We start from the raw sequence: 12,784 nt of genomic DNA, 5'->3' as shown, positions 1-12,784 counted from the left end.
TTCAATCGTAGAGTAATTGATTTCTGAATCGTTCAGGGTTCGTGAGGAGTAAGCTATAGGTTTGTCATTTTAGCGGTACCTTGTGATAATACTGCTCCAATACTGTCGGTTGTTAGAATCATCGGTTTGGAAAAGTCTGGGTATTGTTGTAATATAGGGTCGTTTGCTGGAATTTCTTTACAATTTTGAAAAGAAAAGAGTCTATGAATTACTTATCATGAATTATTCGCATTCCCTTTTTCAAACATTTCGTCATGGGTTTGGTCAGTTTTGCAAAATTTGGTATGAAGTGGTAATAATATCCAAGAAATCCAAGGAAACTTTCGATTTCGGTTTGGTTTTTCTCCAGATTAGGTTTTACACCTAAGTATACTATAGATTTTTGAAGGAATTCGGATTTGTCGAGTTATATCTTTTAGTTAAATTTTCTCAGTCTGTTAAATACTTGTTTAACTCTCTGTATGTGTTCTTGAAGAGAAGTACTGTAAATAAGGATACCGTAAAGGTAAACAATGCAGGTTTCGTCAGTCCTCGTAATAAATTGTCCATTACGCTATGAAATGTGGGGCATTCTTGAGTCCAAAAGGCATTCTGTTGAATTGAAAGTGACCTTGTGGGGTGCTAAAGGCAGTTTTGGGTACGTCTTCGGGGTCTACTTCGATTTGGTGGAAGCCACTAGCTTAATCCAAGGATGTAAAATAGTTAGCTCTTCCTAGTCTGTCCATGATCGCTTATTTTTGGGATTGAACGGTTTTGAATTGTTTTTTTATTTAGTTTGCGGTAATCTATTAGCATTCTCCATTTTTTCTTGCCGGAAGCATCTGATCGGTTTGGTACGATCCAAATAAGTGCAGAAAACGGTCAAGTAGATTCTTCTATAATACCTTCTTTTAACATTTTTCCATTTGTCTTTTCACTTCCTCTCGATGAATTTCCGGGAACTGATAAGATTTAGTGTATATTGGACTATAGTCGGTTAACTTAATATTATGTTTGATTTCGTTGGTAAAACTTAAAGGAATACCTTCGCCATAAAAAATGTCTCTGTATCAATAGCAAAGTTTTTTTAACGCTTCCTTTTCTTCTCTATTGCAATGATCTAACCTTATATTTTTTAAATTTTCTTTCAATTTATTATCATTGGAATTATCTACGTTTATTTCTGATTCTATTTCCACTTTCTCTAAAAAATTTACTTCTAAATTCAAGGATTCAATTTTAAAAGGTTCATGAATATCCAGTTTGACAGGGTTCTCATTTGAATTTATTATTGTGGTTATTGCAAAATTATTAACTATATTTACTAATGCTTTTGGTATTTCAAGACCATTACCTAACTTTCCGTAATCTAATATTCCAATGCCATTTTTATAATTAACTGATAATTTTACAACTTCTTGAGTACAATCTGGTATTATTAGAGAATAACTTTATATATAATATTTTTATCAGCGTCTGTACCAAATATTAAAAGAATAATTGTATTAGGAGTAATAATTTGATTTTTACTAAGGTTAACACTAGCATTTAATTGTTTTTTAAGTAAATCTATGCCTATTTTTCCATCAAATTTTTCACAAAACTTGGAAAGATAAAATTTGCGAGACTTGTAAATTAAAAATATTGAACAATGGAATGTACAATACCTCGTCGTGATAACTAATATTATGGGGCAGTTTGAATATGAAATTTTTCGTTAAATATGTAATTCTTTTAAAATTTATACGCTAGTTTCGGATTTATGTTTGAGCTTCCTGTGTCAACTAAAAATTTTGCATTTATTTCTGGAATTTCTATAAATGGCAGATTTGTTTCTAATGCATTCACATACATTAAGTTACTTTGCTTGGGCTCATGAGAGTATGAAAATCCTGAGGCTGATTATTTGATATTTCTGTGATGTTAGCATCTATGTAAAAATCGTTGGAATTCGTCGGATTATCTACATAAGAATGTTCTGTTTCCTGTGTATAATAATTGTTTATAACAGCATTGTCGATATTTTCATAATAGTTTGGATTTTTCGAATAAAATTGATCATGAGAATAAGAATTATCTACAGCTTGATTAAAAAGCTCCGCAGATGTGAATTTGGGTCTTGAATGGGATTTAAGTACAGTATTTCCTGAAGAGATGTCCATTGGTTTTGGTTTGAAACCTTGGGAATTATTTGGACGATTATAATGTGCATTGTTAGGACGAATATTTTGAGGTTGATTAAAATTATGTGGTTGTTGTGAGGGTCTTTGTATCGGGCTGTAATTTTGGTTTGTGAAAAATGGATGACGTTGATTGGATAATTGTTATTTGGACACCGATTACTGTAAGACCGATTTGTAGGAGAATGTTGTGTATACCTCGGTGGGTATGATGCTGGAGGGTGGTTGAGATGACAAAAGTTTTTACAGCTAAATTATCGTTGTTCATAAGATGTAATCGTTTTTTCCTTAAGTCTAAATCTAAAGTGTTTAATTTAGAGATAATGAGGCTCCTAGAATCTTGGCATCACATACCAAAATTATAAGGGGTTTCATTCTTAAATGGTTTTAGATCAATAAGATCTTGAACTAAACATTTAATGTCTCGTTGATCTCCAAAACTTATATAATATAAATATAAAGCTTGTTTGATTTTATCCCATGTTTTTAATTCTGTGCGCGAACCAATTAATATTTGAGCTCTACCTGTTAATTTTCCTATAATAGCTCTGAGTAAAAATGTGTTTAACGCATTATCTGATTTACTAGCAAACGTAGAAATAAAGCTTTCACAATTACCTATGAATATATTAAGCGTATGAGATTTTCCATCAAAATTTGGAATTTAATTTAAATATAATTTAAGTAGTTGGTAATTTGTACCTGATGTGATCATTTTTAAATCTATATTTTCCAAACTATTTTCACTAGAACTATTTTCAAAATTATTATCTTCACTTGGTCGAAAACTTAAAATGCTTTCAAATAATATACTTATGTTTTCTACTTCAAATTTACTCATCAAAATATACGATTATCATATATTTATATAACTACTAAATTATTGAATGTGGAAAAAAGGAAATAATAATGAGCACTTACGTTATAACTGAAGCTATCATATTCTAGGGGTCCTTAAGGTTGGAACGATGTTAGTTCTTAGCCCAGGAAAGTCGTGGTCTTCGTTTTCTAGCTCTTCTGAAGTTTTTCACTGGTGTCGTCTACTGGAACCGCTTAGGTCGCTCGATGTCCATTCGAACTATCTGCAGTTCTTCGATATGCACACAGTTTTCGAACACAAATTCGAATCTTCGGGTTAATCGTTGAAACGAAGAATTTCGCGTGCGATACGTTAAATTTCCTAAATATCATACTAGCTGCGCCAATTACGTTACTGAACTTCGAGAAGGCGCTTTTAAAAAACGGATTACACGTTGAGAAACGTTTATTCAATACATTGACAAAACAGAATCTGATACTATTACAAGTTTATAATATTTATATGTTTTACATAGTGCCTCGTCGGCGTTATGCAATCAAGCTTGATAAGCAATTCTCATTAACGGAACTGGTGTAATACTCATTACGTCATTACCCAAGAAGAGAATTATGTTGCTCTGTAGTAATATTACTTGATTAACATTTCTATTCAATAATTTATAGCTACACTGACTTAAAACAAGTCCTGCAACCTTATTTGCAGCTTAAGTCGTCCAATCCAAATAATTATCCTTATCCAAATACCGTCCTACTGTAACGTAATAGTTTGAGGGAGCATTTTAATTTCCGAATTCATCCAAATTATCTTCCACTATTTTAACGATTCTATTGAATATTGCAAAATCTCGTTATTAACCTAACCTATGTGGTTTCATACGATACTTGTCCAAATATTTCAGGTAAACGAAAAGGTAGTCCGAATACATAAGAAATATATAATAATATATATAAATAAATAATTACTTAGGGTTTTGAATAGGTTCAGAGCATACGTACCCCTTTTAAATCTATAATTACGATAATTCCATCAGGTGGTTTCCTTTCTTGACCTATATCCAATAACATAAGGGAAACTTTTAGTGTTGCTGTCAATTGATAATTTCGAAAGTTGATATCTTGTAGATTAAAGAAGTGGATAACCTCATTTTTTTGTACGTACTGGAAGAACCGATAAACGTGTAAAATGTAATAACAATGTGGGATGTTAATATTCAGTTGCTAGCTTTAGAATTTTTTAATTAGTTTTAATCGTCATTTTTGCCTATAGTTTGGAGATGGCGTCTTAGATGACCGTGCTCGTTTGAAAAGCTAGTGATCAGTTGCATTTCGCTGTTGTTTAAGTAGAGCAGTTGATTGGTTAAATGAGCAGAAGGCTCATCTATGTTTGTCATAGCTTGTATTAAGCACGTCTTTCCATCCATCTTTATAAAGCCTATTTTGCGAGTAGACTACTGCGCAAAAATGTTGATATCAAGAAGTACACTATGCTTTGAGTTTGGCTGAAGAGACGGTCAGCAGGATACCATCTAAAAAAATCGGAGATTTTTACGAAGAAGATTGTTGAAAGATTTATAAAAGAGGCTGAAGTTGAAATATTTCTATTTGCAAAAGTACGACTTAATTTACTATATGTTCATAATTTATTATTGAATAAATCTGTTCTTTAGGTCGCAATGATAACAGGGATTGCGAAAGCCTACAGGAAGGCTGAACTGACGTTCCTACGAGAAAGAGACGTATTTGATGGAGGCATCTTTCTAAAAATTACAATTGCAGAAAGCAAAAAACACGTTATTCGCAAATTTGTGGTAACTGTAGAATATATTGCTGATATCAATATTGTTCCTTCTCAAAAAGTATAGAAACATTAGACCTCCTGCTGTAAAGCAGGACAAATTTTTTGTGCGATATTATACTAGACAATATGGCATACAACCCGTGGGCATAAAAAACATTTGAAAATTGCCGACAAAGATTGCTCAGTACCTGGCTCTATCTAATGTTGAAGAATACACGGGATGTTGTTTCAGGCGCTCGCTAGCGTCTTTCCTGACAGGCTCAGGAGCGAACGAAACCAGGCAACATGGAGGACAGACCTCTTCTAAATTGTCTAAAATGATATAATTATATTAGATTGAAGTATATTATTATAACTTCCAAGTAGTAACTACTTCACTGAATTGAACGATCAATGCTCAAATCTTAGATCGTAGAGGTACAGGATCGGTGAATTAAAAAGCATGTGATTATTGAAAACTGATAAATTCAAATTTTCTGTTATAATCCTGAATGTATAAAATTGTAATTGGAGCTGAATACAAAATATGATTTGACGGGATGAAGATTAGAGGGTTTGAGAATATAGAATGAAAACTTGTGCAAAAAACACAGAACATATCAAAAACAGACGAATGGGTAAATTTACAAACAAATAGAAACCTATAGTATGATACAAAATATTTATTAAGGATAATATACTCTAGCAGTCAAAAGTTTATGCCCACAACAATCAAAAAAATACGATCAATTTTGATATTAATATTCTTTAGTACATATTTAGAATAGAATATAGTAATAATAAAACTATAGCCGTTAATTATTACATATTTAAATTATGAACTAATAGATTTAAACCCCTTTCGATTTTATTCTTTCGGTGCACAATTTTGGTATTCTCTTAACAATTTCGACAAATAATCATCATCTATTTGGCCACCCAACTCTTTCCGGATATTCAAAAGATGTTGATGTAGAACAGGCTTTCTGACTTCCCTGTCCAATTTGTCCAGCAACAACTCAATCGGGTTGATGTTGGGCGTATTTTTTCTATGCTTTCAAATATTAAATATTCCTTGCACAGCTTAGACGAATGCTTGGGATAGCTGTCATGTTGGAGGATAACTTTTCTGCCGATCAGTAGCCGGTCAGAACGAACTACATTTTCGTTTAATATGTTTTATAGCCTTCTTTCTTCAAAATCCCTTCAATTTTTCAAACATCCGTTTTTTCTTTGACCTGAATAACTGTGCGCAACAGAGATAAAGAATTAAATCTATAGACAAATTTCGCAGTAAAATATTTGTATTGATGGATTGATTGCAGATAAAGTCTGAAAGATGGATGGACGGTATCGACTTCAGATTATTTTTACATATATTTCATTATAAGTTGGACAAGTGTTATGTTACATTCTATTGTATTAATTATCAGTGGTTATGAATCATATTCATGGAAAGAATAACTTGAGAATAGAACAAGTAAAAATAAAAAGTAACAAGGTGTTCCGGGACATGATGCAAAAAATTCTGTAGTGAGTAGATGAAGTGGAAATGACACTGTGACATAAAAAAATTCTCATACGACCCCTCGTTTCTGAGTTATAGTCTTTTAAAGTTGGGAGATAAGGAATTATATTTGAGTATATTTTCTAAATTGTACATTCGCACATTATGAATTTCGATTGGATGATTATATATGTCTATGTAGTATGTTTGATGGAATAAATATTTCTACATTACTATGGTATTGCTGGAATTTTGCAGATAGAATGTTATGGTTCTGCATATCTCAGTTTAAGAACATCTGTATGTGCTACAACTATCATTTGACTTCCCCAAATTGACGTATGGTGTGTGATGAATGGTGTTCACATTAAAAATTTATAGATCCTTCAGGCTAGGTGAGCTCCATTTAGTTGCTTACAGTGAAATAGTGTATTTTGAAAATCGTGTGATACTTTTTTGAATGTGTCTGAAAAAATATCCTTATATTTTACAACAATGTCGTTTCAAAATATTAATATTGCTGGTGTAAAACAATCACGATCGTTTTTGTTGATACAACTCCACTGCTCCACTGCTCATGAACTGAGAGATGACACTGAAACGAGAATTCGAATTGGCTACCTATGGGCTGTGGTTCATCTGTGGTTCATCGTTTCTATATTTCAACATGGAACATCCAAATGAAATAAATTCGTTAATATATAAATGAACGTGCTGGGTCATTTGACAGCTGCACATACCAAATTTCTTACTTTAAAAGCATACTATTATTTTTTTGCATTTTACAGATTATATAGACCCAAATCATGTATAATGTCCTATACCTATCCTCAACAGTTTCAGAAATACTAAGTGTTTTCAGATTTATTATAAGAGCTTCATAAGTAATACTATTAATTTCTAAATAATGTGAATAAAACAAAGAAACACGCCAATCTAGTATAGAAATACATATATAATAATCTTCTAACGTTACACAACACCTCATGCGTGACTGATCTGATCGCAAGCGTCACTCGTTTTATCAAGTTAGCTTCAAGGGATTGAGCTTTGGCATATTGTTGGATCAGGATATCAAAGGTGGTTTGTCAAGGTTGCACGACATTATTTTGGAGCATTTCTAAACATTTATCTCTATTTAAGCTGAAAAATGTTCCAACATTTACTTGTGCACTTGTTCATGATATTGCGTATTCTCTCATCCCGTGAGGATTCTCATTCCATTCCATTTGTGTTCGTGTGTTATTTCCATAGTCAATCATTTGTAGTTTTGTTATTTTGTACATTTCTGTTAAAATGTCAATGTCAATGTCAATTTCATTTTTTTTTAATTTGAATACACTTAATATTTCCGAAACAGTTGAAGATAGGTATAAGACATTCTATGTATAAATTATAATTCTAGTCTAGTCTAGAAGTTTCTAAGAAAATAGATAATATATGAGGGGTTGATTTGAATAAAAAATTTGGTGTTTGCCACTGTTACATGACACAGCCTGTTACATTACACACCCTGTTACATTTACTCTTTCTTGAAAATTGCACATTTGAAAATACAAATCGTCATGTTCAATGATTTTTTCCAACACGCCCTCATTTATTTATTTTAAAACTTATTCCATTTAGCTGGTCCACACCATATATTGATGAAAAGAAATAATGTGATTTAACCCTGTTAATCAATCTAGTTAATTCATTATAATATTTAGTCATAAAAATTCTAATATCAGATTGTCTCCCAATTTCTATTGATTCAATACTGTAGATTTTGATCATATTTGTAACTGAATTCACTTAATCGTTTTATTTTTCTTCTTTTCTGAATAAGTCTTCTAACGAAGTTAGTATATTTCTAAAACGTAAAAGCAACGATATTACGGATTTTTAATGTAAATGTATATCACCGTTAGCGCAAGGAACCGTAGCCAAGGCGACACCACCATTTTCACGGTTAAAAAAAGGGAAGCGTTCGCTTAAAGCACTAAAAGAGATGGTACGAGTCTTGGAAGGAAGTAATCACAAGAGGACACCCCTCTTGTAATCTTAAAAATAAGTGCAGGAATGGATAAAAAAAAGTAATTCCATGAAAAAAAATATTGTATGAAAATATTTGTTTAAGCGATTATTGCTCAAGTAAAGTGTAATTAAAAATATTAAAATTTCGTGTAAAAAAGAGCATTTTTGGACGGTTTTTTGAAAATAACTTTGAAAATATACAACTTACATATACTCACACAAGAGTGTGACAAATAAAGCTGGAGCCTATCAAAAAAATAAATTTAATCTAAATTTAGTTATCTAAGTACAAAAATAAGTGAGATAATAGTTTTATCTCGCATCTGTAACAATAATAATTATTTACGATCTCAAAACTAATCAAATATTAAATATTATAAAAAACTGTATCAAACATTTTTGAAGGAAATTGAAAGAAAATTTCAATGAATTTGATTTCATATCATTTGGATAAAAATTAAGAAAGTTATGACAAAAATAAAATTTTGTGTTAGTGATTTAATTGCTGTAAAGACAAAATATCATCAAGAGTATTACAACAAACTAAGTTATGAACATAAACAAAAAACAAAAGAACCACGTATTAAATTTAGTGATAAAATGGATGACGGAATGGAAGAAATTTTATAAATTTATATTTATTATATTTATATAAACTTTATACTGGCGAGTGGAGAGTGCTCATTCACTATTCCTCAATTAATAAAAATTATTGAATAATTTGATAAAATTCCTCACGAAGATACTATAAAGAACCGGCTTAGAGAAAAATTTAATGATCAAGTCGTTATATCGACTAGTAAAGGAGGCATTACATACGTGTGCTTTCCAAATGATTTATATGATATACTCAAGGAACATTACAAAAAGTGAAAAATTATTTCTGAAGAAGAAGAATTGAGTTTAATTTATTCAGCTTCAGAATTAATACGTCGAAAAATGAGAAATACAGTTTTTCGGATGGAGCAATATCTCGTTAGTGATGCCATATTTACCGATATAAACGAATGCCATACTACATGACTAGATTCTTACAAAATATAATTGAAAATTACACCGTACAAGAAAAGATGGTACTCCAATAGAATTTCTTCTGCTTCTCATGTAATTATATCTGCTTAAGATCTAAGAAGTTTTTTATCGCCACCTCAACTAGCCAAAGGTGTAACTTTTTACAGAAAATTTGGATAAAAAAATATGATTCTAATAGCTTACGAACTTGGATTCATTTGAAGTTATTCAGAAGTAAAACTATATGAAATTTCTGCTGTTTGCCAAGTCGAAAGAATTTTCAAAATTCGATTTTCGAAAATAGTTTCTGGCAACAGTAATTTCAATATTTGCACAATAGACGGACGTGGAATATTTCATAATCTTGGTTCAATTGAGATTATTACTCCGGCTCAAAGTTTACAAAAACTATTGCAAATCAAGCGTTTGCAGCACTCCGAAATGTCAAAAAGTATTAACTTTATTACAATCCTCTTGTGAAAGGTTTTGAAAGAAAGTATGAAAATCTATATGGTTTTTACATTCGATCAGGCTCTTATATATAAAGGCTCGCGATATCTGTGAAGCAATAGTTTTTGACAATGTACATTTGGTCATTCGACTGGGTGGATTTCACCATATCATGTCATATCTCGGATATATTGATGACAGGAAGTGGAATTAAAGAAATTTTCTCAATTATATACGCAGAAGGATGATTCGATAAAATGTTAGGTGGACACTCATATGCACAATCAATAATATTATTTTGCCCTAGTAGTTAATATCTAATGTCTTGAAATCAGAAAATGCTGAATTTAAAAAATTAATCAAAGAAGAGGATTTGAGCAATATAGTTAATATTGATGCCAAATCCAAAATTTGAACAAATAAGTGAAACTTTGTGAAATTGAAAAAAGAGGAATAACTTTCGAATGGTTTCTTTGTTAAAAAAATTATATCTGCCGAAAGAATGGGGAACACATCTATAATGCGTTAAACTCATCAAGAGGTGCTACCAGAAGCGTCGTGTTCAAATGGATTGTCACCATTTCCAATCGCGTTGTTTGATGATTTAGGACTAAAAATAAGAAAAAATCAGCTTTATATTCATTATTTCAGCCAATAGATATTAATCTTAGTAAAGAAACTTCTTCTTATATTGTAATTATGACAAAATTTTTTGGGAGAATAATTCTTATATAGACACAAACTTTGGCAGTAACGTGATTGTTGTTTTTGATACTTACAACGAAGAAAGTACAAATATTGTGGAAAGAAATGGTCGATCGCAGAAACTTGCTTCTAAAGACTACGAATTTATCAAGGAAATGTCCGCTATGGCACCAAAAGATAAATTTTTATCTAACAATAAAAATATCTTATCAAGGATTTAAAAAAGATTCTATAAAATGCCACCAATGGGATGAGGAAGCTGATGAGTTAGTAGCTGAGATAACCGTTATTGACAATTAAAAATTGACAAAAGTAATAGTGGCAGAAGATTTAGATATTTTAGAAATTTTGACGGCAAAAGCTGAAACAGATGAAGAAATTTATTTTTTGATTATGGGGGAAAAGAATGTACCTACGTTGGTATATAACTCTAAAAGCTTTGAAATTGATTATCCAAATAGTAGAAAATATATATTATTTGCACATTGCTTCACTGGGTGTGATACAACTTCATCTTTTTATAACAAAGGAAAGAAAAAATTCATTGATCTATTGTAGAATAGACAAGATTTGAGAGATAACGCAAAGGTATTTTACAAAAGTAACGCACATATTAACGAAATTTTAGAAGATAGTTTATATTGTAATGTGTTACATTATGGATTAGCGAAAGATGTACATATATGTGAATTAAAATATGTTGACGATATGTCAGCCTTGATAGAAAACATGCGTTATTAGCCTTTCATTGAGTCGGCGACTAGAAATAATGCGGTGCTTTCATCCCTTGTTCCAACAGTCCATTCTCATCAGCATATAAAACGAGCTTTCCTGCAAACCCAAATATGGCTAGGAAAGAAAGATTTTTGTCCAACAGTTTATTTCGACCAATAAAAATTACTTATTCTTCCAAGATAGTATGTTTGCAACCTTCGGCACTTACAGCACAATCGGGATATTGGACAGTTTGAACCACATATTTCTTCCTATCGCTATATTTTGGGCTCCCCTATACGCCTCTACTCTATGCCGTCTCTTCTGCGGGGCACCCTATCTATTGTAATAATAGATAAAATGATAATCTGTAAGTTTGAATAAAATTTTATTATTAATTAAAGGCTCGAGTTTATTCTATTCTCCCAACCATATCATCTATTTAATGAGGCAGTCATATTGTGATGAAGAATTTCTAAATTAATGGAGCCCTTATCCTCTGTGAGCTGATTTTCGTAACTGCTCTTCGGCATACCAAAAATACTGTTTCCTTTTAAACTGCTCTATTGTTTTTTGATGCAATTCGTATTTAGATGGGAGATCTCCACCGTATTCCTTTGGCAAGCATTTCTTTGGTATTAACTGAAACAATACTTCCTGTTCTAGGTCTGATTGATGAATGTGTATCTGAAAAAATAATTGAGTGAAAAGTTTTACCCTTTATATCATTTTCCTAGCATAATGCTTAAGTAAAGGACAAATTCATGATTTTGTAGAGCACAGGTAATCAACTATTACTTACTAACCAAACATCATCTTATGGAGTTTTAGTATTAGCGTTCATAATTATCTAGTGCATTAAATAACTTACATTCTTTGAATTAATGTATTTTAATAATTTTTCACCTTATTCTAATCTTGTCTGATTTCCCTGCCTCTTGTATTATTGTACTTGTAAACAGTGTATGTTTTTCAATTAGCCTCTAGCTTGATTCAAAAGTTTTTGTTCATTGTATTCCAACCACTGCAACTCTTTGTCTACCTAGGTTGAATATTTATTCCTAATTTTTGTCGTCTATACGGAGTTATGTTGATTTTTGTTCAGGTTCACTTTTTATCTTATATAACATATTTTCTTAGTTGTTAACTGTCAATATTGAATCTTGTTAACTTCTTAGTCGTTATTGATCATAATACTACTTACTTTCAATGGAATAAAGACAATTATACCTAGTGATAAATAATAAATTTTCTTGATATTAACCATCAATTTTCAATGTACCATTTTTTTAAAAGCATATTTTTTACTTCGCAAACTAACACCCATTACGTTGCATAGTGGCATATGTTCTATTACATGTTCAAAAGTGTTTCAGTTGTTTTGGTAATCAATCAGATTTTTTCGAAAATTTCTTATTCAGAAGACTCAATTACATATTTATATCTGGCAACTTCGCAATTACGCAGAACAAGAGCAATCTTGTTTTTTTTTCAATTTTTCACAGTTTATAATTGACTTAGATGTACATGTAACTAATTAGACTTTTTCCTTTGAAAAAACTATGTATTTTGATTTCCTTATCAAAAGTTCTATGTAAATAATAATCATGGAATTAACAGTAGATT

The 12,784-nt window shown here is 31.1% G+C and overlaps 2 protein-coding genes across 3 annotated transcripts in view; one reads left to right on the top strand and one right to left on the bottom strand.

Moving 5' to 3' along the window:
* The window catches only part of LOC130448122 (uncharacterized), a 34,653-nt gene that overhangs the window by 21,667 nt on the left and 202 nt on the right, over positions 1 to 12,784 (top strand). The window lies entirely within an intron of this gene.
* LOC130448124 (alpha-tocopherol transfer protein-like) overlaps positions 11,058 to 12,784 on the bottom strand; it is a 44,009-nt gene continuing 42,282 nt past the window's right edge. Inside the window, exons 6-7 of one of the 2 annotated variants that reach the window (XR_008910303.1) lie at positions 11,589 to 11,845; positions 11,058 to 11,526 (exon numbers count right to left, since the gene is read on the bottom strand). Coding sequence is in view for 1 of the 2 variants with exons in the window: in XM_056785341.1 (XP_056641319.1) it covers positions 11,651 to 11,845 (195 nt within the window). In the remaining variant the exon portion in view is untranslated. Of the gene's footprint in view, positions 11,846 to 12,784 lie in introns of both variants that reach the window. The other variant, XM_056785341.1, reaches the window with a different exon arrangement.

The sequence above is a fragment of the Diorhabda sublineata genome, chromosome 8 (genome assembly GCF_026230105.1).
Source record: "Diorhabda sublineata isolate icDioSubl1.1 chromosome 8, icDioSubl1.1, whole genome shotgun sequence".
Classification (NCBI taxonomy): Eukaryota; Metazoa; Arthropoda; class Insecta; order Coleoptera; family Chrysomelidae; genus Diorhabda; species Diorhabda sublineata.
Note: the sequence above shows the minus strand (reverse complement) of the source record. Positions and strands in the feature narration are given on the sequence as shown.